This window comes from Bufo bufo, chromosome 5 (assembly GCF_905171765.1).
Source record: "Bufo bufo chromosome 5, aBufBuf1.1, whole genome shotgun sequence".
Lineage (NCBI taxonomy): Eukaryota > Metazoa > Chordata > Amphibia > Anura > Bufonidae > Bufo > Bufo bufo.
Window position 1 is genome coordinate 4,553,230 of NC_053393.1, and position 25,577 is coordinate 4,578,806.

A 25,577-nucleotide genomic window follows, 5' to 3' on the forward strand; every position below is an offset into this window, starting at 1 on the left:
ACTATAGGGCTGTATTAGGAGGGCACTATAGGGCTGTATTAGGAGGACACTATAGGGCTGTATTAGGAGGGCACTATAGGGCTGTATTAGGAGGACACTATAGGGCTGTATTAGGAGGGCACTATAGGGCTGTATTAGGAGGGCACTATAGGGCTGTATTAGGAGGGCACTATAGGGCTGTATTACTGGCGCTTGTAACAGTAACAAGCAGGGTGTTCGGCACCAAGTATCCCTCCTGGTTGTTATAGAGGTCAGAGGTCAGCATAATTGTTGCTAAGAATTTAGTATAAATAAAGTTAGGATAAAAAAAAAAACACCTCTGACGCCGGCGGAGAGATCTCGCGGGATCAGTAGCGGTCACGTGAACGTCTCTCCTCAACAACCTTCCAATTCTCGCGAAATTTCTCCTCAGTAGAGAACGAGGTCTCGCTATAATCACTTCAGCGATTCGCTCCGCTCGTAAGTCTCGCGATATCCATGGATTTGTTGGTACTGAGTCCGGAGCGTCGAATGGCGGCCGCGGTTATGTTGGTGAGTCCGAGCGGGAGATAGGGAGGATGTGAGGGCAGAAGAGGGGGCCAAGATGGCGTGTGAGGGCAGAAGGAGCGGATGAGTGGGGACAAAGGGGAGGATGAGGAAGGAGCTGACAAGATGGTGTGCGAGGGGAGGGGGGGGGTGAGGAGAGGCAGTGTGAGGGGAGAGGCGGTGTGAGGGGAGGGGGGGGGGGATGAGGAGAGGCGGTGTGAGGGGAGGGGGGGGGATGAGGAGAGGCGGTGTGAGGGGAGGGGGGGGGATGAGGAGAGGCGGTGTGAGGGGAGGGGGGGGGATGAGGAGAGGCGGTGTGAGGGGAGGGGGGGGATGAGGAGAGGCGGTGTGAGGGGAGGGGGGGGGATGAGGGGAGGGGGGGGATGAGGGGAGGGGGGGGGATGAGGGGAGGGGGGGGGATGAGGGGAGGGGGGGGGATGAGGAGAGGCGGTGTGAGGGGAGGGGGGGGGGATGAGGAGAGGCGGTGTGAGGAGAGGCGGTGTGAGGGGAGGGGGGGGGGATGAGGAGAGGCGGTGTGAGGGGAGGGGGGGGGGGGAGGAGAGGCGGGGGGAGGGGAGGGGGGGGGGGATGAGGAGGGGCGGTGTGAGGGGAGGGGGGGGGGGATGAGGAGAGGCGGTGTGAGGGGAGGGGGGGGGGATGAGGAGAGGCGGTGTGAGGGGAGGGGGGGGGGATGAGGAGAGGCGGTGTGAGGGGGGGGGGGGGGGATGAGGAGAGGCGGTGTGAGGGGAGGGGGGGGGGATGAGGAGAGGCGGTGTGAGGGGAGGGGGGGGGATGAGGAGAGGCGGTGTGAGGGAGGGGGGGGGGATGAGGAGAGGCGGTGTGAGGGGAGGGGGGGGATGAGGAGAGGCGGTGTGAGGGGAGGGGGGGGGGATGAGGAGAGGCGGTGTGAGGGGAGGGGGGGGGGTGAGGAGAGGCGGTGGTGAGGGGAGGGGGGGGGATGAGGAGAGGCGGGGAGGGGGGGGATGAGGAGAGGCGGGGAGGGGGGGGGGATGAGGAGAGGCGGGGAGGGGGGGGGGATGAGGAGAGGCGGGAGGGGGGGGGGATGAGGAGAGGCGGGGAGGGGGGGGGATGAGGAGAGGCCGGGGGGAGGGGGGGGGGATGAGGAGAGGCGGGGAGGGGGGGGGATGAGGAGAGGCGGGAGGGGGGGGGGATGAGGAGAGGCGGTGTGAGGGGAGGGGGGGGGGATGAGGAGAGGCGGGGAGGGGGGGGGATGAGGAGAGGCGGTGTGAGGGGAGGGGGGGGGGTGAGGGGAGGCGGGGGGGGGGGGGGATGAGGAGAGGCGGGGAGGGGGGGGGATGAGGAGAGGCGGTGTGAGGGGGGGGGGGGGGGGGATGAGGAGAGGCGGTGTGAGGAGAGGCGGGTGTGAGGGAGGGGGGGGGGGATGAGGAGAGGCGGTGTGAGGGGAGGGGGGGGGGATGAGGAGAGGCGGTGTGAGGGGAGGGGGGGGGATGAGGAGAGGCGGTGTGAGGGGAGGGGGGGGGATGAGGAGAGGCGGTGTGAGGGGAGGGGGGGGGGGATGAGGAGAGGCGGTGTGAGGGGAGGGGGGGGGATGAGGAAGAGGCGGTGTGAGGGGAGGGGGGGGGATGGGAGAGGCGGTCGTGAGGGGAGGGGGGGGGAAATGAGGAGAGGCGGTGTGAGGGGAGGGGGGGGATGAGGAGAGGCGGTGTGAGGGAGGGGGGGGGATGAGGAGAGGCGGTGTGAGGGGAGGGGGGGGGATGAGGAGAGGCGGTGTGAGGGGAGGGGGGGGATGAGGAGAGGCGGGGAGGGGGGGGGGATGAGGAGAGGCGGGGAGGGGGGGGGGATGAGGAGAGGCGGGGAGGGGGGGGGATGAGGAGAGGCGGGGAGGGGGGGGGATGAGGAGAGGCGGGGAGGGGGGGGGGATGAGGAGAGGCGGGGAGGGGGGGGGATGAGGAGAGGCGGTGTGAGGGGAGGAGGGGCGGTGTGAGGGGAGGGGGGGGGGATGAGGAGGGGCGGTGTGAGGGGAGGGGGGGGGGATGAGGAGGGGCGGTGTTAGTAATGCCCCCTACAGCAGGTATAGAGCAGTGCGCTGTCAGGCTGCATGTGGCTGGAGTCTTCGGGAAGGTTCATCGCTGTATGTGACCGGTGTGAAGGCCACGTCTCCAGTCCACGCCCCTGAGTGGTGCAGTGGGAGATTGGGTCTAAAATACTCCCCCTCCCCTCTAATCTTACGGCGCCTCCTGCAGGATGGTTCTGTCCAGTTAGGTAGATACTGGGGTCTCTGACTTGGCGGTAGACAGAGGAAGGACGCGGTTGTGCTGCTGACGGCTCCTGTTTTTCCTCTTTTGTGTTGCCCGCTGCAGCAGGAGAATGGCGCCTGCCCCATGTAGTCCGCCGGCGGGCAGTTGTGCTGTAAGATTTAATGGGGTTGTACAAAAGACAAGACTGTTCCTCCAGAAACGGTGCCCCACCCGTCCACAGGTTGTGAGCGGTATTGCAGCAGAGTCCCATTCCCTGCAGGCGCTGTCCTGACATCTGCTGGACACTGACCACACCCGGTGGTCTCACTCTGTCAGGCTTCTGCTACCTTATAACTGGTCCGACCATCCGCCTCTGTGGGCGAGCCCTTACCGCTGCGCTCAGATGATGCCCGTGTGATGTCGGCCATGGTCTTTACGTGTCTAACATGTTCTTCTCTCCCGTCATAGGGCGTAGACTCCATTAAGTTGGAAAATGGACAGAGCACCTCGTCTAAGCTTGGGCTCCCCCCCCTCACCCTGGAGCAGCAGGAGGCCTTACAGAAGGTGAGTAGGCCTGGAGCCATGTGCCTCTTACTATAGGGGGGCGGCCGGCTCCCGTCGTCTCCGGTCCGTCGGGCCTCCTGGTTCTGGAACCGCTGCAGAGATTGTACCTTCTACTCAACAGGGATTTCCAGGGAAGTAAAATGGCACAGAAAAGATAACGGGGACCAGAAGGTCCTTGTCTCATCAGGACAAGCCTCCTAGAACCGTGGCTGATGTCTGCGGTGAGGATGGGCCACCAGTGGTGGACGCAGGGGGACGGGTCGTAGAGAAGTAGGGTTGTGTGAGGGTCCTGGAGAAATGTCCTAACTTTATACAGATACTTACCTTGGTCATATTCGACCCCAGGTAAAAGTGTGGCCCCTGAGGCCCCCTGGGTCTGACTGTAAAGCCTCTCTGCCCAGCTGTCATGGCTGCAGAAGACCGTACACTGCTGAGGCCACCGTTCTGTGTATGGGGGTGTCCCCACTCTTCCCAGAGGCAGGTTCAGCTCTGGACTAGTAGGTTTTAACATGTGATGTGTCTGGCAGTGGCAACGTCCCGATCCCCTACTGAAAACACAGGCAGGCTCGTCTATGCCAAGCATGCATGTACATGGAGAGCTGATGACGGAGCTCGTCTGGGGGTCTCCCCACTTCCCCCTGACAGATGTTTGGGTGAAGGCATCTGGCCTGATCTGTGAGAGACATGTCTGCCCGGAGGTAACGGTTCAGGCGAGGCCGGAGAACAGGTGGCCGACGTCCTACCAACCTGACAGAATTGTGGGAGAAACGGTGACCACCATTGACTGGACCACGTGTCTGCAGAAGATACGTTCTCACGACCTCGCACCTGGATGCTTATCTCTTGGCTCCCCTGTGGACTTGCACACTTGGCCAAGCATGCATGTCTATGTCCTCAGAATGGTGATCTGCTCCAGGTGCTCCACAGACCTTATTATCTGCCAAGCGGGACGATCCAAAGTAACGTCAAAAAAGGGGGGAAAAATAAACCAAAACAGGCGGCTCTGTGTAAAGCCTCATTCACACGTCTCCACGGACAGCACACGGCCCCATTCATGTCTGTATTCACACACCCGTGTTTTACAGCAGGTCCGTGTCTTTAGCACGATTTGTCACATGCTATTTTGTCAGTTTTCACGGATCCATCACTCCCATTATAGCCTATGGGTCAGTGAAAACCACAAATGCCATCCACGTTTAATCTGTGTTTCACGGATCATTAGGAAGAGATGCTGCAGCTGTGCAGTGTCGGTGAAGCACGGATGACTCACGGACATCTTCACGGAGACATCACTGACCACCTTTCATGAATGAGGCTTAACCCTCGGATGTGGATGTGCTTCCCCCCCAGTATAGGGCTGGTGTGGATGTGCCCCCCCCCCCCCCGGTATAGGGCTGGTGTGGATGTGCCCCCCCCCCCCGGTATAGGGCTGGTGTGGATGTGACCTCTGGATGGAGCCTCTAACCCAGTGTGCCCTGGTCTATTACCACAGGGAGAGGGGAATAAGCTGCTGCCAGACCCCCCAGTCTAATCCTCCTACACCCCCCCCCCCCCATATAATTGGGGCATGTTCTAGTTGGACTGCTCTTTTCTGGGGTCAGGAGTTGGGATGCCCTCATACACGCTGGCTCATCCGTCCGCTCTCCAGTTCTTGTATGTAAACCTGAGGACGCGTCTCCTCGCACATATAGACCCGCAGAGGCGGCGCGTGGAGTCTGGCGGGAGGCTGAGCCACTGTTCAGCAGCAGTTATCAGCCAACATGGCGGATTACGGTTATGGTTGTTGGCCTTCTGTCATCTTGTTGCTGTGCTGATTTCTTAATAGCGATCAGATCGCCGACACAGGGCCTTGAAAAAGTATTCACACCCCTTGAAGTGTTTTCACAAATGTAAATGTATTTTATTGGGATTTTATGTGATTGTCCAACACAAAGTACAAGTCTGTGTGAGGTGAAGAGATGAGGCAAGGTTTTCACTGTTTAATAAATGAGAATCTGTACAGTGTGGGGTGCAATAGTATTCAGCCCCCGGTGCTCTGACCCCCCCCCCCCCCCCCCTATATAACATCCAGTGTGACCTTCGCCTTCAGAAGTCACCTCATTAGCGCAGAGTCCTCCTGTGTGTAATGTCTTCTCAGTATAACTCCAGCTCAGAGGTCTGTTAGGGAACATTAGTGATCAAACAGCATCATGAAGAACAAGGAACCCACCAGACAGGTCAGGGAGAAAGTTGTGCAGAAGTGTAAAGCAGGGTTAGGTTATAAAAAGTATCCTAAGCTCTGAACATCTCGCGGAGCACTGTCCAATCCATCATCCGAAACTAGACAGAGTATGACAACTGCAAACCTACAAGACATGGCCGTCCACCTAAACTGACCGCCCAGGAGAGGAGCGCAGTAATTAGAGGCCCGTGGTCACGGTGGAGGAGCTGCAGAGATCTGGACAGCCTACAGCTATCAGGACATGCTGGGAGTTGTGGATTTGTAACGACTGGAGGTCCGCACAGTCAGCAGCTCTGGTTTAGGTGAAAGCATCTTCATGTGTTAGAAGTTCGGCCCAGGCCGAAACCCCATTGAGAATCTGCGGAAAGACCTGAAAATGCTCAGACGCTCTCCATCCAATCTGACTGAGCGCAAGCTCTTCTGCACAGAAGAATGGGAGAAAAATGTCCGCCTCTAGCTATCCCCCTAAAGACTGGCAGCGCAAAGTGGTCCTACAAAGTGCGGACTTCGGGGGCTGAATACTAATGCACACCGCACTGTCCAGATATTTTATATTGTAAGACCTCGTCTCCTTCTCACACAGATTCTACTTTGTGTCGGTCGATCTCATAAAATCCCAATAAAATACATCTAGGTTTGCGGATGTAACATGAAAAAATGTGGAAAAGTTCAAGGGGGGTGAATACTTTTTCAAGGCATTGCAAATACCCAGGTCTTAAAAGGGTTTTCCAAGAATTTAATACCCATGACCTGTCCTCTGGACATGTCATCAGTATCTGATCGGTGGGGGTCCAACACCCAGGGCCTTCTCTCTGCTCACCAAGAACCGCGCCGTACGTTGTCTAGCGGCCGTGCTCGGTATCGCAGCTCGGCTCGATTTAAATTCTAGGGCGTGTGACTGAATGTGTTGTCACTGGCCTAGGAAAGCAGAGAGAAGGCCGCAGCGCTACTGTGTGCATCGGTGCCTTCTCAAACCACTGATCGGCGGGGGTCCTGGCTATCTGAACCCCACCGATAAGATGCTGATGACCTATCCTGAGGAGTAAAGTCTCAGAAAACCCCTTTAATCCCCTGCACACAGAGATAGCATGCCGCCTGCAGGCACCACTGGGTGGAGAGCTTACTGTATGCAGGGAGCGCCCTCTAGAGGCGGCTGCCGGCACCACTGGGTGGAGAGCTTACTGTATAGTCGATGCATGTATAACTGTATGCAGGGAGCTCCCTCTAGTGGCGGCTGCAGGCACCACTGGGTGGAGAGCTTACTGTATGCAGGGAGCTCCCTCTAGTGGCGGCTGCAGGCACCACTGGGTGGAGAGCTTACTGTATAGTCAATGCATGTATAACTGTATGCAGGGAGCTCCCACTAGTGGCGGCTGCAGGCACCACTGGGTGGAGAGCTTACTGTATGCAGGGAGCGCCCTCTAGTGGCGGCTGCAGGCACCACTGGGTGGAGAGCTTACTGTATAGTCAATGCATGTATAACTGTATGCAGGGAGCTCCCTCTAGTGGCGGCTGCAGGCACCACTGGGTGGAGAGCTTACTGTATAGTCAATGCATGTATAACTGTATGCAGGGAGCTCCCTCTAGTGGCGGCTGCAGGCACCACTGGGTGGAGAGCTTACTGTATAGTCAATGCATGTATAACTGTATGCAGGGAGCTCCCTCTAGTGGCGGCTGCAGGCACCAGGCTGTTTGTGGCTCTGCATCAGAAAGACTGGGTCCAACCCCCTGTATTAGGGAACTTTTTAGCTTAGAAGTTTGACCCTATTTAGATTATAAAGCCAAATGGTGTACAGGGGTAGACATGCTGATCGGGCAGTAGTCGGAAGGTCTAGTGAATCTATGGTCAGATGTGGCCAGGCCTCCTACCTGTAGTTTATGCTTCTGTCCTGAAGGTACGTACCCCCGTCTTATACTAGTGCAGACACAGCTCATTGTCACTTAAGCTGCTAAGACGAGCGCCAGAACCTCCTTGGGCTTCTCCCGCTTCTATTTTATAGAGCTCCCCCACTGCTGGACGACCACCGTGAGTGGGACAGGTGACCCTCCTGGCCCGAGTCCTAGAGAGGTAAGGTGAGGGCGCCCTGTAGTGCAGAGTGGCTCTGGACCGAAGCTTGCACTGCCTGACGTGGAAACAAATTGCGCCCCCTGGTGTCCCCTCTATGAAGTGACCTGCTGTGAGGACGTTGTGCCCGTGTCTGCCTCCCCCTGCCTCTTCTCATGCTTCTTTATGGCTTCTTCATAGGCAAAGAAATACGCAATGGAGCAAAGTATCAAGAGCGTCTTAGTAAAACAAACCATCGCCCATCAGCACCAGCAGCTCACCAACCTCCAGGTAAGTCGCGCGTTCTCCTCATCCAGGCCAGCACGGCGTCTTCCAGGCCTGACATGAGAACTGGGCACCACAATCACCTGGTGTTCCGCGCGTGCTTTATTTCCTTCCCCTCCTTTCTGTGGCTTTAAATGTTTTTATGGTGATGTGGATTATTTTTGGGAGTGCAGTTACTCAGAGAGCTCCTCATCCCTCCCCTCCCCCTGCTGGGTGAATGCCACCTCCACCTATAGACTGTTGTATGTGGATTGTTTTCCTCCTTCTGCTCTATGCCCCCCGACCCCCTGCACCCCCAGTCAAGGGGTTCTTGTCATTTACTCATAGCCAGTAAGCCCCCCCCCCTCCTGGAGGAAAACGCAGACTTCTCCCCATTATTTCTACAGGTTCTCTGTTACTTGTGTCTACTTGAATCTAGAGCAGAGAACGTGCTACGCGGAGCGCGGCAGCGGACTGAACTCTGTCTTTACTGTCTTTCAGATGGCAGCAGTGACAATGAGCTTTGGAGATCCACTCTCACCTTTACAATCGGTCAATAGAAATATTCACTTCTTCTGGGGCACCATTCCTGTGTTGTGGGTGGTGGGCTGGGTATTGCTTCCTGTGGAGGGAGGGGGGGGGGGGGGTCTTTAGTCCAGTTCTGGGGGTCTTGAAATCCTTATAACTGTACTAGAAATCAAGCCTGGAGGCTGAAGGTAAGGGGTTAAGGCGTCCCGGTGTGACCTCACTGCAGGCATAGGAGAGAAGAGGCTGTGTGACCTCTTACCATCGTGGAAAGTCTCCATTACACGTCATTGGTGTGCGGCTCATTCATTTACACCTTATATCTCCCCAGCACAGTGTCCATACTGGGGGTCCTGCGGGGGGAGGGGGGAGTGACGTCTTTCCTATATGGTGTATGGATCGACTCCCTGTAATGCTCAGCATATTACCTTGTCACAAGCCCTCTGCAGTCATCCTGTGTGTGTACTGGTCCCAGTGCTGTTTACTGGTCTGTACTCGGATCCGTGCACGGGGGATGGAATTGCTGCGGGTTTTATCCCTGAGCTCTTAGCAGACAATTCACAGTGGAAAGTAGCTGCAAAATGGATGTGAAAAAAATATTCCCCCCCCCCCCCTAGGATTCTGCTGCTCCAGTGTCGTGTAGACGTGTGCCCGCAGCAGCCAGTTACAGGAGAGACCGGCAGGGAGCAGCAGATCCGGTACCTGTCAACCTCCCCTTAAAGCGACTGTCCATCTCTGAGCACTATTTCAAGAGGAAGGGCTGGGCTGTATGAGCGCGGCCTGTGCCCTCTCTTCAGCCTCTGCTGCCCATGGGACGGGCGGCAGGCACTGAAGCGACCCTGCGCAGGCTGCCCTGATTAGCTCCCAGTTATGGTTTGGTGGCGGCGGTGACTTGGTGATGTGCGTTCAGTGAGTATGGCCACGCTGGATACTCCTCGTCCTGCTGCTTGCCTGTCTTGTGCCCAGTGTCCCGCGGTTATACGGAGGGTGTGAGATGTCAGGATGCCCATACCACTGTGTGAGGGGCATCACCAGGCGCATGACCGTCCACCCGGACAACTGCCCTAGCGCTCACACAGATCTAGACTGCTAGTTTTATATCCCCTGTACATCCAGGGTTGGCGACATCGAGGAAAAAAATAAAAAATTATCTCCAGAAAAAAAATTATTGTAAAAAAAATAAAAATAGACTTTTATATATAATTTATTTTTGTTAGCATCGCCCGGCCCTACATTAAGGGCTTCCTATCATATCACCAAATACCGCTGTCGCCCCATAACTGTGCATCGTTTTCTGTCCCCTATCCCTCCCATCCTTGACAACCTGCGGGTCTCCACTGCCCGTTGTCACCGGTGTGTGAACCTGCCCAGCGCCAGCATTGTATTCCGGGATCATCCGGCTGTGACCTTGGGAGACGGTGTAAACCTCATGAGACTGCCGTCAGGAGCGCTTTGACACTGCACACTCTAATTGGACAGTGGCCGAGCGGCGCAGGTTCACACGGAGCAGTGGAGACCCTCCGGCCGTGTTGCTGGGGCAGCGGGCTCAGAAACGTAACAGGACTGATCCCCCCCCCACCGCTATCGTTCTGCTGCTGCCGGGGTCTCCGCTCCTCTCCACTTATTGCTTCCTGTTGACCAAATTCTTAGACTGGTATAAAACAACCCGCAGCTTTTCCTTCCTCCGATGACTGGACAGAGCCTGCTCTGTGCCGACCCTGAACAAGCAGGGGATGCCGGGACATTGCAGTGATGGATTGCTGCTCCGAGGTGAATGTGCTGATTTACTGCATGTTCTCTGGTTTGTGTTGGAGGAATTCTCCACTTCCAGTGACCTGAAGTCTATAGTGTGACACCCCGATATACGGGAGAGCAGCCACTAGACAGCAGCACAGAATATTTAAGCTCCTCTTACATGTGAGGGGATCTTGTGTAGTAGATACCCGGGATGTGGGGGCGTGGAGCGACATCCTCCCCCGCAGACCTGCGCTTCTCTCCTCCGCATCATTTACAGCTTTACATTTATGAATTGAACGTCTTCTGTGTCTTCAGGAAATCAAAATGGAGCCAAAGCCGATGACAGTAAACCAGCCGCCTGCACAGTATAGAGGAAGCCCCTTAGCCCTAGTGACTGTGGGGGTCTCCATGTAACCTACAGCTGCAGGGGACGCGGCCTCCTTGGGAGCATAGAGCACCGGTTGAGGCTTGTGCGTCGCCTTAGACTGGACGCTACAAGTACTGACGTGCGAGCTGTGAGGTTTCATCCCCATCTGATCTCCCTCCTCCAGCAGAATGGATCCATGTCGGTGTTCAGACTCCCATTGTAGTCTGGGGGCACTGAGGTCCATCATAAAGGCCCGGTCCACACGAGGGTATGAAGCATGGGGTCTCAGCCGGACTCACAGCATCGTACATCCCTGTGGTGCGGTCAGACCAGCACAGCGCTTCATGCACTGGTGTGCACTGGGCCGACTTCTATCATCATCCCATCCGTTCAGTGTGCATGGCCTGTAGACTGCCTGCCCCCTGTGTTATTACATGAGGAGCTCTGAGCAGCCATGACGGCCGCTCAGGTCTATAGCTTTGTGTCACAGTTCTTATAACTGCACTTTATCTGCTGCACAGACGGGCGCTAGTGGGGGGGTCCGTCCAGACGGGTAGGGTCTCGGCAAGTATCAGCTGAGACTTCATCCCGGCCCTGTGATTTCTACGCTGTCCCTAACCAGTTTCCTCCTCCTGCAGGTCGGGAAGGGCTGTCCGCGGGCGGTGGTGAGATAACTGGGGTTCATTGTCCTGTGGATGGGGGTGGTGGTTGTGCTGGAGGCAGATGAGATGTCCGTGTTTTGCGCCTGGTTCCGGTTTGTGATGCCGCTCCTGATTGCCTGGTTTTCTCTCCTAGGTCGCTGCTCAGAGACAACGTGCCCTCGCCATAATGTGCCGCGTCTACGTGGGCTCCATCTACTATGAGCTGGGAGAAGACACCATTCGACAGGCGTTTGCACCGTTTGGACCAATTAAAAGCATAGACATGTCCTGGGACTCTGTCACGATGAAGCACAAGGTAAGGAAAACATGTGTACGGGCTAGGGACCTGAACCCATGAAGAAGCCAGAGCGGCAAGACCCCCTAAAGACATCAGTGTAGTGGGAGAAGTCCTGCAGCTTCTGGATGTGAAGTGTATCTATTCATTGACTGCAAACAGTGTAGTGTAGAAGTGTATTAGGAGTTCCTAAATTTTCTTTATGCATTGATTAAATGGAGCCTGTCAGCAGGAAGTTCACTGTTACACCGGGCACAATGCCCTGTTGGTCTCGCTCCGCTGAATTTAATGGTACCTGTCACTTCCATATCTGTCGCTTCATTCTGGAGAAGAAATGAGCTGTTAAGGGGGTTGTCTCATCGGAGACATTGGATATCAGATAGGTATTGGGACCAGCACCTGTCTGACTTTGGTGGTCCTAGCAAATGCCACTAATGTCTCAGGTGAGAAAACCCCTTTAAGTGCCCAAGACCCTCTCCACCAGTGCTTGTCCTGTTTCCTTTCCTTGATTAACGAGCCAGGGGAGGTGACTAGGCAGGAACTGGCCTGGGAGACTGGGAGGAGGAGGAGCCAGGATGTACGGACTGGCTTTAGCCCTCGGGGCACTTAAATGGGTTCTGCAGTTTGTTTTAACTGATGATCTATCCTCTGGAAAGATCAGCTTCTGATCGGTGGGGATCCCCGCCGATCAGCTGTTTGAGAAGGCAGCGGCCCTCCAGGAGCACCGCGGCCTTCTCACTGTTTACCGCAGGCCAAGTGGAGTCACGGCTAGTATCAATGGCCTGGGCGCGGCTAAGCTCCATTCAAGTGAACAGAGCTCAGCCGCACTCAGGCCAGTGATACTAGTCGTGACTTCACAGGGCCAGCGGTAAACGGTGAGAAGGCCACGGCGTTGCTGCTGGAGCGCCACTGCCTTCTCAAACAGCTGATCGGTGGGGGTCCCAGGTGTCGGACCCCCGCCGATGAGATGCTGATGATCTATCCTCCGGATAAATCATCAGTTAAAACAAACTACAGAACCCCTTTAAAGGGGTTATCGTGTTTTGTTTGTTTTTCAATCTTGCGTACAATGGCGAGTCTCACAAGAACTGAATTACAATTTAAATTTATTTTTTGCCTTACTGGGTGAGTGCTGTGGGCACTTCTCGGGTCACTGTGCCCGAGGCTGCCCGACTGTGTGCAGGTGCAACCTCCATACATTGTGGGTTGAAACCGGGCTAGGATCTGGGCAGGGCCTGCAGCGCTCGCCCGGAAGGCTAAAAAATGAATTGTAATGCAATTCTTGTAAGACTCTCCACTGTGGGCACGATGGGTTAAAAAATAACTGGATGACCCCTTTAAAACCTGTGGACACCTTAGCCCAATCTTAATTATTTTTGCCCATTTAATTTGTAATGTGGACAAAATGATTTCTCCAATTGGCTGCTTAAAAATTCTTATAGTTTTGTCTTTGGAGCTTGTGTGTCCAGTATGTGCAGCAGAGCTCAGAGGCTTGGAGCCTGGTCTGTGATGTGGCCCCCGGGGGTCACTCGTTCTACGTCCTGCTGCTGCTGATAATGGCTTAGTCAGTAATGAGGGCACATCGCGGTTACTGAGGTATTACGGTGAGAGTGAGATGCACCTGATTTATTTACGGGCATCTCTGGCCCTTCGTGCGCCACCTGTGGGTGGCATCGATGAGACAGTCCGGTGGGCCATGAGAAGCTCCAGCTAAGCCCAGCTCCTGCGGTGGTGACTCAGAAAATGTCGCAGATTATGGCACGCAACGTAATTTGCAACTTTTTTTACACCTAAAAAGCTTAGTATATGTGCCCCAGTGTGTCCATGTATGTAATGCACACGTGACTGCAATTACTAAATCTTCACCACGTTTTCCACTGGGTGCAGGTGACATTTGTGAAAATCCCATGTTATTCTGTGACCAGTGTATGGGCTTGTTCACACGTAGCAGAACTGCTGCAGATTTTCTGTCCATATTTGCAAAGTGAATGATGGCCGTACAGTTCCCGTTCACACTGTGTATACTTTATGTGGAGAGTGACCTGCTCTGGGGGCAGTTAATTCTGCAGCTCTCCACACACAATTGTGGCAACACCTGACGGAAATGCTGCCGATTCTCTGCATCCGATATTGATGTGGATTACCCACGGACCCACCGCAAATCAACCACTTTAAATATCTAAAACTGACCTTCCCCGGGTGACGTGCCCGGTCCAATGGTCTCCTGCGACGACTCCTCGTATCATGCGAGCGCTGAGACCAGACCGCAGGAGAGGGAGAGACAACCTGCAAGGTGTCGGGCTGTCTAACTGTGGGCGGGGTTATGCGGGGGGTGGGGCAACGCAGAAGGGTACGCCTACAGAGCCCAACTGAGCATAGAAAGGGCAGCCCCATGCAAACGGGTAAGTGCGCCTTCTTTCTGCCGCAGCTTACCGAGAGGTGTCCAGGGCTTTATATATGGACTAAAGGTCCTTCTCCAGAATGAATGAAGGGGAAGGGTCATTACATCCCGCTGAGCTGGGGTGACGGGATTATCTGCGGACAGGCGTCCTTTAACCCCTTCTAGAAAATCTGACCGGGTCACTTTGTGGTAACGACTCTGGAAGGCTTTTACTTATCCAAGTGACCTGGAGAATGTTGTGGGTTTTCTCTCATGACGCTTTGTACTTTATGACAGTGGTAAATTTGAGTTGATATATTTCACATTTATTTATTTTCAAAAAATCCCAAATTTACCAAAACTTTAAATAAAATTGCAATTTTCAAAATTTTACTTCTCTGCTTTTCAGACAGTGATTACTCATAGAATAGTTACCGGTATTACTTTACATTTCTCATATGTCTGCTTTATGTTGGCATCATTTTAGTAAATTTTTATTTTTTGGGATGTTGGATGGATTAGAATTTTAGATGCAATTTTTAAAATTAAAAAAATTTCCAAAATGCACTTTTTTTTTTTTTTTTTTTTTTTTTTAGGACCAGTTCAGTGATGAAGTCACGTTGTGGGGCTTATATAGCAGAAACCTCCCATAAATGACCCCGTTGTAGAAACTGCACCTCTCAAGTTATTCAAAGCTGATATTACAAACTTTCTTAACCCTTTAGATGTTCCACAAAAATGAAAGTAAAATGGAGATGACATTTCAGAATTTTAATCAAATTCATTTTTTTTCCCCTGTAAAGCCTCATAGCAACCAGTGACGCCATGCGCTCCTGCAATGCCAGTCTGGTATCTCGCGGGCCGTGTTCCGCTGACGTCTGCATGAGGCTTAACACAGCAAGGGTTAATGGCAAAACCAAACTCGGTATTTCTTCCCTCGATTTTGCAGTTTACAGAAACCGCCCATATGTGGTGGTGAACTGCTGTACGGGCACACAGCGGGGTGCAGAAGGGAAGGAGCGACATGGATTTTGGGGGCAGATATCACTGGCGTAATTTTAAGTTGCCATGTCCCATTTGAAGCCCCCCTAGAAACTCCCACAAAGTGACTCCATTTACGGGATAAGGTGACAGTTTTATTGGGTACATAGGATTTTTAATTCGCTCAATATTGTGCTTTTTGTGAGGCAAGTTGACAAAAAAATGTCTGTTCTGGCACCGCTTTGTTTTATTTTAATTTTTTTACAGCGTTCCCCGGACAGATTAGGTCATGTGTCTTTTATGTCGCAGGTCGTTTATCACACGTGTATACTGAAAAAAAAAAATAATTGCCTCCGTTTTCTGAAAGCGAATCATCTTCTGTAGGGGCTCGTTTTTAGCAGGAATTTTTTTGTGCTCACATTTTGTGATGTGCATCAAAGGGCACAATATTCGTGCCGGTGGTACCTTTAAACCTCGTAAGTGGAGTGGCCGCTTCTCCAGAGGAGTGCGATTCAGTGGGGGGATATGTACTCGATAAGTACAGATGTGGTACCTTCTTGGCGCAAAACACGACTTCAATGGATGTTGGTATTACTAATATTTTATTGGATGATGAGCGACATCCAAGACTTGACAAAGGGGTCAGAAGCACCCGAAACGCGTTGTCATCCAATAAACATCCATTGAAGTCGTGTTTTGCGCCAAGAAGGTACCGCATCTGTACTTATCGAGTACATATCCCCCCACTGAATCTTATGTGCCGTGGTCAGCGTTGATCATGGCATTTTAGGTGTTAATCTGCTGTCGTCGGCATTTACAGCGATGCTGGTGGATACAGCCGGGCCCCTGCATTGATCCGGTGTGCACACCTCCTGTCCCCGCCTGATAATCATGGCGTACTAGTACATCTCATGTCACCAAGGGGTTAAAGGTGTCTGACATAGGCGAGTCCTGTCCTATAAGACATATGGATAGTATAGAGGGGTCCTCCACCCCATACAGCCCCCTATGTGCCCCCAGCTGCAGGGGAATCAGGCTTACAGTGCATTTGGAAAGTCTTCACACCCTTTCACTTTTTCACATTTTATGTTGCAGATAAAAAAAAATATTCAGTTTGCCCATCATTCTGCGGTGAGAAATGTATATGGATTAAAAAGGAAAAACTAAAATGTAACAGACATAAGTCTTCAGCCCCTTTGCTACCCGGGACATAAGTCTTCAGCCCCTTTGCTACCCGGGACATAAGTCTTCAGCCCCTTTGCTACCCGGGACATAAGTCTTCAGCCCCTTTGCTACCCGGGACATAAGTCTTCAGCCCCTTTGCTACCCGGGACATAAGTCTTCAGCTCCTTTACCTGGGACATAAGTCTTCAGCCCCTTTGCTCTGGTTCCTCCCATTTCTCTGATCATCTCTGAGACGTTCTACACCCTGATTGGAGTCACCTGTGGTAAATTCGGTGGCTTGGAGCTGATTTGGAAGGACTCAGCCCGGTCTATATAACATCTCACAGCTGACGATGCATCAGAGAAAAACCCAAGCCATGAGGAGGAGAGAACTGCCTGTGGAGCTCAGAGACAGGATTGTGTGGAGGCTCAGATCTGGAGAAGGGGACAAAGCATTTCTGCTGCACTGAGGGTTCCCCGGAGCACAGTGGTCTCCAGAATTCTTACATGAAAGAAGAAGAACCAGGACTCGTCCTAGAGCTGCTGCTCCCAAACTAAGTAATCAGGGGAGAAGGACCTTGGTAATCGAGGTGATCAAGAACCCAATGGTCCCTCTGGCCGATCTCCAGAGATCCTGTGTGCAGATGGGAGAAACTACCAGAAGGTCGACCATCACTGCAGCCTCCACCAATATGGACTTTATGGCAGAGCGTCCGGAGACTTATGCCCGGGGGGAGGGGGGGGGGGGTAAAGGGGCTGAAGACTTATGCCCGCAGGGGGGGGGGGGGTAAAGGGGCTGAAGACTTATGCCCGGGGGGGGGGGGGGGGGGGGGGTAAAGGGGCTGAAGACTTATGCCCGGGGGGGGGGGGTAAAGGGGCTGAAGACTTATGCCGGGGGGGGGGGGGGGTAAAGGGGCTGAAGACTTATGCCGGGGGGGGGGGGGGTAAAGGGGCTGAAGACTTATGCTGGCAGGGGGGGGGGAGGGTAAAGGGGCTGAAGACTTATGCTGGGGGGGGGGGTAAAGGGGTGGAAGACTTATGCTGGGGGTGGGGGTGTAAAGGGGCTGAAGACTTATGCCCCTGTGAGGTTTTAAGATTTCTCACCTTCTCACTTTCTCTTTCTGGGGACTGAGGGCAGAACAATGGGGGAACTGATGGCACACGGAGCGAGAGGACAGGATGTGAGGACAGTGAGGGGTGTGAGGACTTTCTCAATGCACTGTATATGATGGGGGAACTGATAGCACAAGGAGCGAGAGGACAGGATGTGAGGACACTGAGGGGTGTGAGGACTTTCTCAATGCACTGTATATGATGGGGGAACTGATAGCACAAGGAGGGAGAGGACAGTGAGGGGTGTGAGGACTTTCTCAATGCACTGTATATGATGGGAGAACTGATAGCACAAGGAGGGAGAGGGCAGAATGTGAGGACACTGAGGGTGTGAGGACTTTCTCAATGCACTGTATATGATGGGGGAACTGATAGCACAAGGAGGGAGAGGACAGAATGTGAGGACACTGAGGGGTGTGAGGACTTTCTCAATGCACTGTATATGATGGGGGAACTGATAGCACAAGGAGGGAGAGGACAGAATGTGAGGGGTGTGAGGACTTTCTCAATGCACTGTATATGATGGGAGAACTGATGGCACAAGGAGGGAGAGGGCAGAATGTGAGGGGTGTGAGGACTTTCTCAATGCACTGTATATGATGGGAGAACTGATGGCACAAGGAGGGAGAGGGCAGAATGTGAGGACACTGAGGGGTGTGAGGACTTTCTCAATGCACTGTATATGATGGGAGAACTGATAGCACAAGGAGGGAGAGGGCAGAATGTGAGGACACTGAGGGGTGTGAGGACTTTCTCAATGCACTGTGTATGATGGGGGAACTGATGGCACAAGGAGGGAGAGGGCAGAATGTGAGGACAGAGGGGTGTGAGGACTTTCTCAATGCACTGTATATGATGGGGGAACTGATAGCACAAGGAGGGAGAGGGCAGAATGTGAGGGGTGTGAGGACTTTCTCAGTAGTCAGGATCCGCTGTTGTCAGCTGGCCTGATTAGCCTTTCGATGGTGGAGTAGTCGAGCTCATGCCGCTATGTGCAAACCCGTATCATTTGAGGAGTTAAATAATGGGGGGGGGGGGGAGCCGCCATCTTGGCTGCCGGCCGGGCTGGTGAACCCTCAGTCTTCATTTCTGTCTGTTTCCTGCAGGGATTTGCGTTTGTGGAATACGAGGTCCCGGAGGCGGCGCAGCTGGCCCTGGAGCAGATGAACTCCGTCATGTTAGGTGGAAGAAACATAAAGGTGAGCGCGCGGACATGTTACTGCGTTACCCTATGTCCTGGTGGTGGAACTACGACTCCCAGCATGCTCCATTCATTTCTTTGGAGTTCTGAGAACAGCCAAGCAAGGGGGCATGTTGGGAGTTGTAGTTCGGAGGTCGGCCACCTCAGCCCTATGTCCTGGAGGCTCAGTCCCTGACACCGCTTTCATTGAGAGCATGTTGTGTTTTTTTAGATCCCCCTCCCAGTATCCCAGTAAGTTCCCAGTCGCCCCCTGCTCTACCCTGTGGTATGTGGCTTCCCACACCATGACGTCTCTCGTTTCAGGTGGGCAGACCCAGTAACATTGGCCAGGCGCAGCCCATCATCGACCAGCTGGCGGAGGAGGCGCGTTCCTTCAACAGGATCTACGTGGCGTCTGTCCACCAGGACTTGTCAGACGATGACATCAAGAGTGTTTTTGAGGCCTTCGGAAAGATCAAGTCCTGTATGTTGGCGCGAGACCCCACGACGGGAAAACACAAAGGTTACGGCTTTATAGGTGAGACCGCGCGCCGGGGTGAGGCTTGCTTCACATGTCCGCAATGCCGAAAAAATCTGCATGGAGTTTAGGGTAAAGGATCAATTTGTGGAATATTTGTGCAGAATGTTTGCTGCAGTTTTAACCCTTTGCACTTCAGCGTGCAGATTTTGCTGGGTATTTGTTTTCCAGTGGATTTGAAAACATTCTGCAATATTAAAATGTTGTTGTTTGGGAGGTCAAGTTTACGAGAGGATATCCTTACTGCAGCGCAATAGAGACTAGAACAGTGCATTTTCTGGCTTACTGCATTATCCATGTGCGTCTGAGGTAAAGGGCTCCTCGGCCATAGAGCTGACAGTTCTTTCCCCCTCCTATTTGCAGAGTATGAGAAGTCCCAGTCCTCGCAGGATGCAGTTTCCTCCATGAACTTGTTTGATTTGGGTGGTCAGTATCTTCGAGTAGGAAAAGCGGTCACGCCGCCCATGCCGCTCCTTACGCCAGCCACACCTGGGGGCCTGCCGCCTGCCGCTGCTGTTGCTGCAGCTGCTGCCACTGCCAAGATCACAGCACAGGTGAGAATCTGTGTCCGTACTACTTGACCACGCATCTCCATCTAGATCTGTCGCAGTGCAGTCCGTCTGTACAGGCTCTGGCCTCTCCGATCATTGGCTCGCACCAGGATGGAGACAACGGATTCCTCTTTGTGTGAATGGATCATGGTTGATGCCACCGTGTCTCACTATACTTTTATTTATTTTTTCCCTGTAGGAAGCGGTTGCCGGAGCAGCGGTCCTTGGCACACTGGCCAGTCCTGGTCTTGTCTCTCCAGCGCTAACCCTAGCACAGCCGTTGGGGGCACTGCCTCAGGCTGTCATGGCGGCACAAGCCCCGGGAGTTATTACAGGTAGGTAAGCTGTGGGGCGGTGTCCACGCAGCGTGTCAGTACTCGGCGCGGCTCTTGGCCTTACACCGATATTATACTTATTTTACGTGTGTGACTTCTACAGAAGATTGGTAGAGATGCTGCCAGTTTAAGTCTTCCCCGGAGATTTACCTATTGATGAGCTATTCTCTGGATCGGTCGTCGGTATGAGATCAGCAGGGATCAGACGTACTGCCGATCAGCTGTTGAGGACCCTCACCAAGCAGCTGCGCCTAGGCCAGGCATCCTCAAACTGCGGCCCTCCAGCTGTTGTAAAACTACAACTCCCACAATGCCCTGCTGTAGGCTGATACCTGTAGGTTGTTCGGGCATGCTGGGAGTTGTAGTTTTGCAACAGCTGGAGGGCCGCAGTTTGAGGGTGCCTGGCTTAGGCCATGTGACCGCAGCCTCTTCGTACAGCTGGTCGACAGGGTTCCTGGGAGCCTGACCCCCGCTGATCTCATATTGAGACCTATCCTAAGGTTAGGTCATTAAAGGGGTTCTGCAGTTTGTTTAAAGGGTTTCTACCACCTCGTTTTTACATAATTAGCTGTCAGACACTAGCGATCCGCACCATGCTATTATAATAGCTTTTTGTGCAGCCGTTTGCCTAAAAAGCTAGCGTTTATTGAGCTGCTAATGAGCCTCTAGGTGCTATGGGGGCGTCTTTTCAGCACCTAGAGGCTCGGTCCACTCACATTGTATGCCGCCCCGCTCGTCCCTCCAGTCCGCCCATCTCCTCTGGAATGCCATCCTCCATCTGAGCCAGCGGACGAATTCTCGCGCCTGCGCATCTGTATTCGGCGCAGGCGCAGTGAATGTCTGACCGCTCCCTGCACAGACATCTCCACTGCGCCGATGACCGAGATGTCTGTGCAGGCAGCGGTCAGACATTCACTGCGCCGAATACAGACGTGCACGGCGCAGGCGCGAGAATTCGTCCGCTGGCTCAGAGGGAGGTTCGCATTCCAGAGGAGAGGGGCGGGCTGGAGGGACGCGCTGGGCGGCATTTTCTGTGAGTGGACGGAGCCTCTAGGTGCTGAAAAGACGCCCCCATAGCACCTAGAGGCTCATTAGCATAGCAATAAACGTTAGCTTTTTGTGCAGCTGTTTGCCTAAAAAGCTATTATAATAGCATGGTGCGGATCGCTAGTGTCTGACAGCTAATTATGTCAAAACGAGGTGGTAGAAACCCTTTAAACTGATGATCTATTCTCTGGATAGATGATCGGCGGGGGTCCGACACCCGGGACCCCCGCCGATCAGCTGTTTGATGTAAATCCTGGAGGACCTCTTTAACCCCTCTCTGTGTAATATAGAACAGGTACCCTTTGGGTTACCCTCAAACCTGGCTATTTAACCCCTTAGTGGTACATTCACACACGGTAAAAAGTAGTTGTCACAGAATCCGTGGCAGAAATCTGTGAGGGATCAGACTTCACTACCAGGTCACAGTTTCGTCAAGAGGTGACACGTCCCTTCTATACAGGGATTTTAGTTTTGCGCAAAAAAAATAAAACCACACAGCTGTATGTATGGCAGCACTGACTCCCATTGGAAACAGTGGAGCGTGTGACGTGCCATGACATTCATGCCAAAATCATGAATTTTAAAGAGTATTTCCGGCAATGACTTGTGGCCAGGACTGCTCTATGCCTAAAGGAAAAGACTAGGGATGTCCCAATACCAGTATCTGGACCGGGACTGATAACGGGCATTTGCACGAGTACATGTACTCGTGCAAATGTCCCCGATACCACTGCCGATACCTGTGCGCCGCTTCTATGTGTCAGTGTCCGTCCGCGGCCCTTGCACCTTGCACAGCTATCAGCTTCAGAGGCAGCAGCAGGCAGTGTAATAGGAGCCTAGAGTGGAAGCTAGCCCCGCCCCTCCCCGCCCTCCAACCAATCAGAGGCAGCCAGCACTGACTCACAGCACAGGGAGCGTAGTGCAGAGACTCAGAGAATCGTCTGACAGTTTATTAGTTAAAAGAATGGAATGAGTCACCGACCGTGTCACCGAGTCCCTGCCGGGCGTCCTGCTCTGCGGCTCCCTGTAAGTCCGTCCGGGGGGGGGGGGTGTAGTGGAGCTGTGTGTGTACAGGGTGCATGTAGCAGAGCAGGAAGCCCGGCAGGGACTCGGTGACACAGTCTCGGACTCATTCGATTCTTTTAACTAATAAACTCTCAGCCGATTCTCTGAGTCCCTGCAATAACTATACATTGTAATTACATCACAGTCTGCTCCACTGCATTCACTGCAGCAGAGCTGTGTTTGCCAGGAGCGAGTCCCTCCAAAGGTGATAGTGTCTGTCTTCTATGGCCCTGGTCCTTCCCTTCCTGCCTGCAAGCTGCACATTGATCTCTAAAAGCAGGCATTAGGGCAAGAAGAAATATACATTACTGTATGATGGCCACAAGACTATTATACTGAGGAGGGGGGCTTCAAAAATTGTTGTCCTGACTCCTTACAGTAGCGTCTCCTTGTGGCCGCCCCATACAGTGTAACGTCTCCTTGTGGCCGCCCCCATACAGTATAACGTCTCCTTGTAGCTGCCCCCATACAGTGTAACGTCTCCTTGTGGCTGCCCCCATACAGTATAATGTCTCCTTGTGGCTGCCCCATACAGTATAATGTCTCCTTGTAGCTGCCCCCATACAGTGTAACGTCTCCTTGTGGCTGCCCCCATACAGTATAATGTCTCCTTGTGGCTGCCCCCATACAGTATAATGTCTCCTTGTGGCTGCCCCCCATACAGTATAATGTCTCCTTGTGGCTGCCCCCCATACAGTATAACGTCTCCTTGTGGCTGCCCCCATACAGTATAATGTCTCCTTGTGGCTGCCCCATACAGTATAACGTCTCCTTGTGGCTGCCCCCCATACAGTATACCGTCTCCTTGGAATGTTATAGTTCTGTTTTTGGGCCTTTTGGTTGGTCAGTGGTCAGAAAATACATGTGTATTTTATTGTTAAAATTAGTATCGGTAATTGGTATCGGTGAGTACTTAAATAAAAGTATCGGTACTCGTACTCAGTCTTAAAAAAATGGTATCGGGACATCCCTAGAAAACCCCCACACTGGCTGGGATCATGTGTGCCGCTGCAGCCAGTCGCTTGCCTCGGCAGTGACCCTGAGCGCTGTAGCTCTGCCCGCTTTACTTAAATGTCTCCCCTTTCCTTGCTTTAGGTGTAACCCCGGTGCGACCCGCTCTCCCGGTGACCATCCCACAAGTGGGGCTTGTGAACCCCATATTGTCCAGCCCCCCAGCTGTGGCACAAATAGAGGTTAAGAAGGAGAAGGAAGAAGAGGAGCTGGCACCGGAGGTGGAGCGGCCGGAGATGCTGAGCGAGCAGGAACACATGAGCATCTCTGGGAGCAGTGCCCGGCACATGGTCATGCAGAAGCTTATGCGCAAGCAGGAGGTGAGTGCCCGGGCGTGCTGTGGCATCCGTGTGCCAGGTGAAGTGGGACTAACGGGGTCCTCCTTATTTCTGACCTCTCTCTTCTCCTCCACAGTCCACGGTCATGGTTCTGCGCAACATGGTGGATCCCAGAGACATTGATGATGACCTGGAGGGGGAGGTGACGGAGGAATGTGGCAAGTTTGGCGCTGTGAACCGGGTGATCATTTATCAGGAGAAGCAGGGCGAGGAGGAAGACGCCGAAATAATCGTTAAAATATTTGTAGAATTTTCCATGGCCAGCGAGACGCACAAAGCCATCCAGGCGCTGAACGGTCGCTGGTTCGCCGGACGGAAAGTGGTGGCAGAGGTTTATGACCAAGAAAGGTTCGACAACAGTGATCTATCGGCGTGAGCCCACCTGGACTATCACCCCCATCCTCCCCACCTGTCCTTGTACTGTTTATTTTTTATTATTGTGGATTTGTCCTTATTCTGCAGAGTAGAATTCTGGGTAATAAAATGTCCGCTGCTTTTTTTCCCCCTCTGTTTTACTACCGTGTCCACCTGCGGCCCCTATAGACAATGGGGGAGGGTCTCCTTGTGTCCACTCAGTAGAGCCCCGTAATACTGCATTTTCCCCTGCACCCATGTTGCCTCCAAACCCCCCACCCTAAAAAAAAAAGTAGCTTTTTGGCTGCAACTTTTAGATGACTGGTGTAACTAATAGGACGTCCTCCATGAGGTAAGATTGTGAGTTGAGGGTCTTTTCTGGCGGCAGCTCCCCGTATACAAATAACCAGCGGCTGCTCATATGGTGACAGCTCTAAGGGTATCTGAAATGAGTGAGCGGGGGGCTGTCATGATGAATCTGATGTGTTATGTTTTCTGTTACGGATGGAAACAATGATTCCTGTGTAAATGAAGCCTAACTGTGCCCTGCACAGCAAGAAGAACTGTGGATGCAGCTCTGGATGTGACTGGAGTAAGAAACTGATCTAAAACAAAGTTAAAGGGCCTTTCTGGTACTTAAAGACTGATTACCTATTCTCAGGGTAGATGATCAGAATAGTGGGGGATCTGACACGTGGCACCACCACTGATCAGCAGTTTCAGGTGTCCGCCCACCATTACACAGTGAATAGAACCTTCGCTGGAAAGTTTGTGGCACTGGTGGCTGCCCAAAACATCTGATCAGTAGAGATGCCAGGCGTCTGCCCCCTACCATCTCATAGCCATGATTCGCTTGGCCTGGAGTGTATGTAGTGAAGGGCTAGAAGTCTGTGGTAGCGGCTTATTCCCTGAGAACAAGGCTGTCGGGAAGTTGACCCCAGTGGGGTTCAAAATGGGGGATTCAACGGTAGGAAGACTTTCTTTTGAGCTGGTTCACACAACAGTGGTCAGCCGCAGCACCCCTGACCGTATGATGGCGGGTCTATTGTACTGTGCTCCAGTAACCCTGAGAGCTGATACTGACAGAGGAGCTGCGGCCAACAACATGGACTGTGAATGAGCCCCTAGGCTCCTCTGAGCAGGACGTTTGGTAATCTGCAGCGTGTCACGCCACCATCAACGTGCATTATGGGAAATCTGATCCTTGCTGCGAAATAAAGTGTAAAAACTGACCGGTTCAGTTCTTTAACCCATTGTATGTGGAGTTATGGGGGAGCTCTCCACTGAGAATCTTAGCCTTGGCCAGGTGTAGTGTAAAAGATACAGCAGTAATAACCCCCCCCCCCCCCCCAAATGTGGCTCTCCCTTTACAGGCCACGCTTCTGGAAATGGATGACCACGTGCCCCTCTTGCATGTGTATCCGTCCTCAGCACTACATTGATTATACTGTACGGTGAGATAATGTATAACTAGTCACATGACTGTGGATGGAGATATCTAGACTTACTGTATATACACTGGTCCACAAATATCTGGACAGTGACACGAGTTTTGGCATTTTAGCCGTTTACCAAACCATATTCAAGATCCAGTTATATAATCAGTATGGGCATACAGTGCAGACCCTCTGCTTTAATTTTGAGAGGATTCACATCCTAATTGCAAGAAGGGTTTAGGAATAACAGCTCTTTATTATGTCCCTGCCTCTTTTTCAAGGAACCAACAGGTAATTGGACAATTATCTCAAAAGTTATGTAATGGGCTATTCCCTCGTTAATCCATCATCAATTAAGCAGGTAAAAGGTCTGGAGCTGATTTCAGGTATGACATTTGGAAGCTGTTGCTGTGAAACCACAACATACAGTCAAAGGAGCTCTCGATGGAAGTGAAATAGACCATCATTAGGCTGAAAAAAAAGAGACATGACGGAAATGTTAGGAGTGGCCAAATCAACAGTTTGGTACATGCTTATAAAAAATTAAAAAAAAGCACTGTGATGAGCTCAGTAACGCAAAAAGGCTTCGACGTCCATGAAAGACAACAGTGGTGGACGATCTCAGATTTTTTTTTTCCATGGGGAAGAAAAACCCCTTCACAACATCCACCCAAGTGAGTGA

The 25,577-nt window shown here is 52.9% G+C and overlaps 1 protein-coding gene across 4 annotated transcripts; it reads left to right on the forward strand.

The window, feature by feature from the left end:
* The first annotated feature begins 364 nt into the window (after nt 1-364).
* Nucleotides 365-23,606, forward strand: PUF60 (poly(U) binding splicing factor 60). 4 transcript variants are annotated; one of them, XM_040431233.1, is made up of 12 exons: nt 365-531; nt 3,213-3,308; nt 7,775-7,864; nt 8,339-8,389; nt 11,262-11,423; nt 15,859-15,894; nt 18,147-18,239; nt 18,545-18,758; nt 19,122-19,312; nt 19,509-19,644; nt 22,852-23,087; nt 23,182-23,606. In XM_040431233.1, exons 1-12 carry the CDS (start codon nt 478-480, stop codon nt 23,479-23,481), a joined length of 1,659 nt encoding a protein of 552 aa, XP_040287167.1. In that variant the 5' UTR covers nt 365-477; the 3' UTR covers nt 23,482-23,606. The 4 variants fall into 4 exon arrangements, with proteins under 4 accessions (XP_040287167.1, XP_040287169.1, XP_040287168.1 ...); XM_040431235.1 differs by lacking the exon at nt 8,339-8,389; XM_040431234.1 differs by lacking the exon at nt 15,859-15,894 and having other exon boundaries at nt 366-531; nt 23,182-23,481.
* The last annotated feature ends 1,971 nt before the right edge of the window (nt 23,607-25,577 follow it).

Bases quoted from the DNA above. Each gene is read 5' to 3' on its own strand.
- PUF60 (XM_040431233.1), top strand. From the start codon at position 478: ATGGATTTGTTGGTACTGAGTCCGGAGCGTCGAATGGCGGCCGCGGTT. The intron at 7,865-8,338 runs GTAAGTCGCGCG...ACTGTCTTTCAG, and splicing joins AGCAGCTCACCAACCTCCAG to ATGGCAGCAGTGACAATGAG. The intron at 8,390-11,261 runs GTCAATAGAAAT...TTTCTCTCCTAG, and splicing joins CACTCTCACCTTTACAATCG to GTCGCTGCTCAGAGACAACG.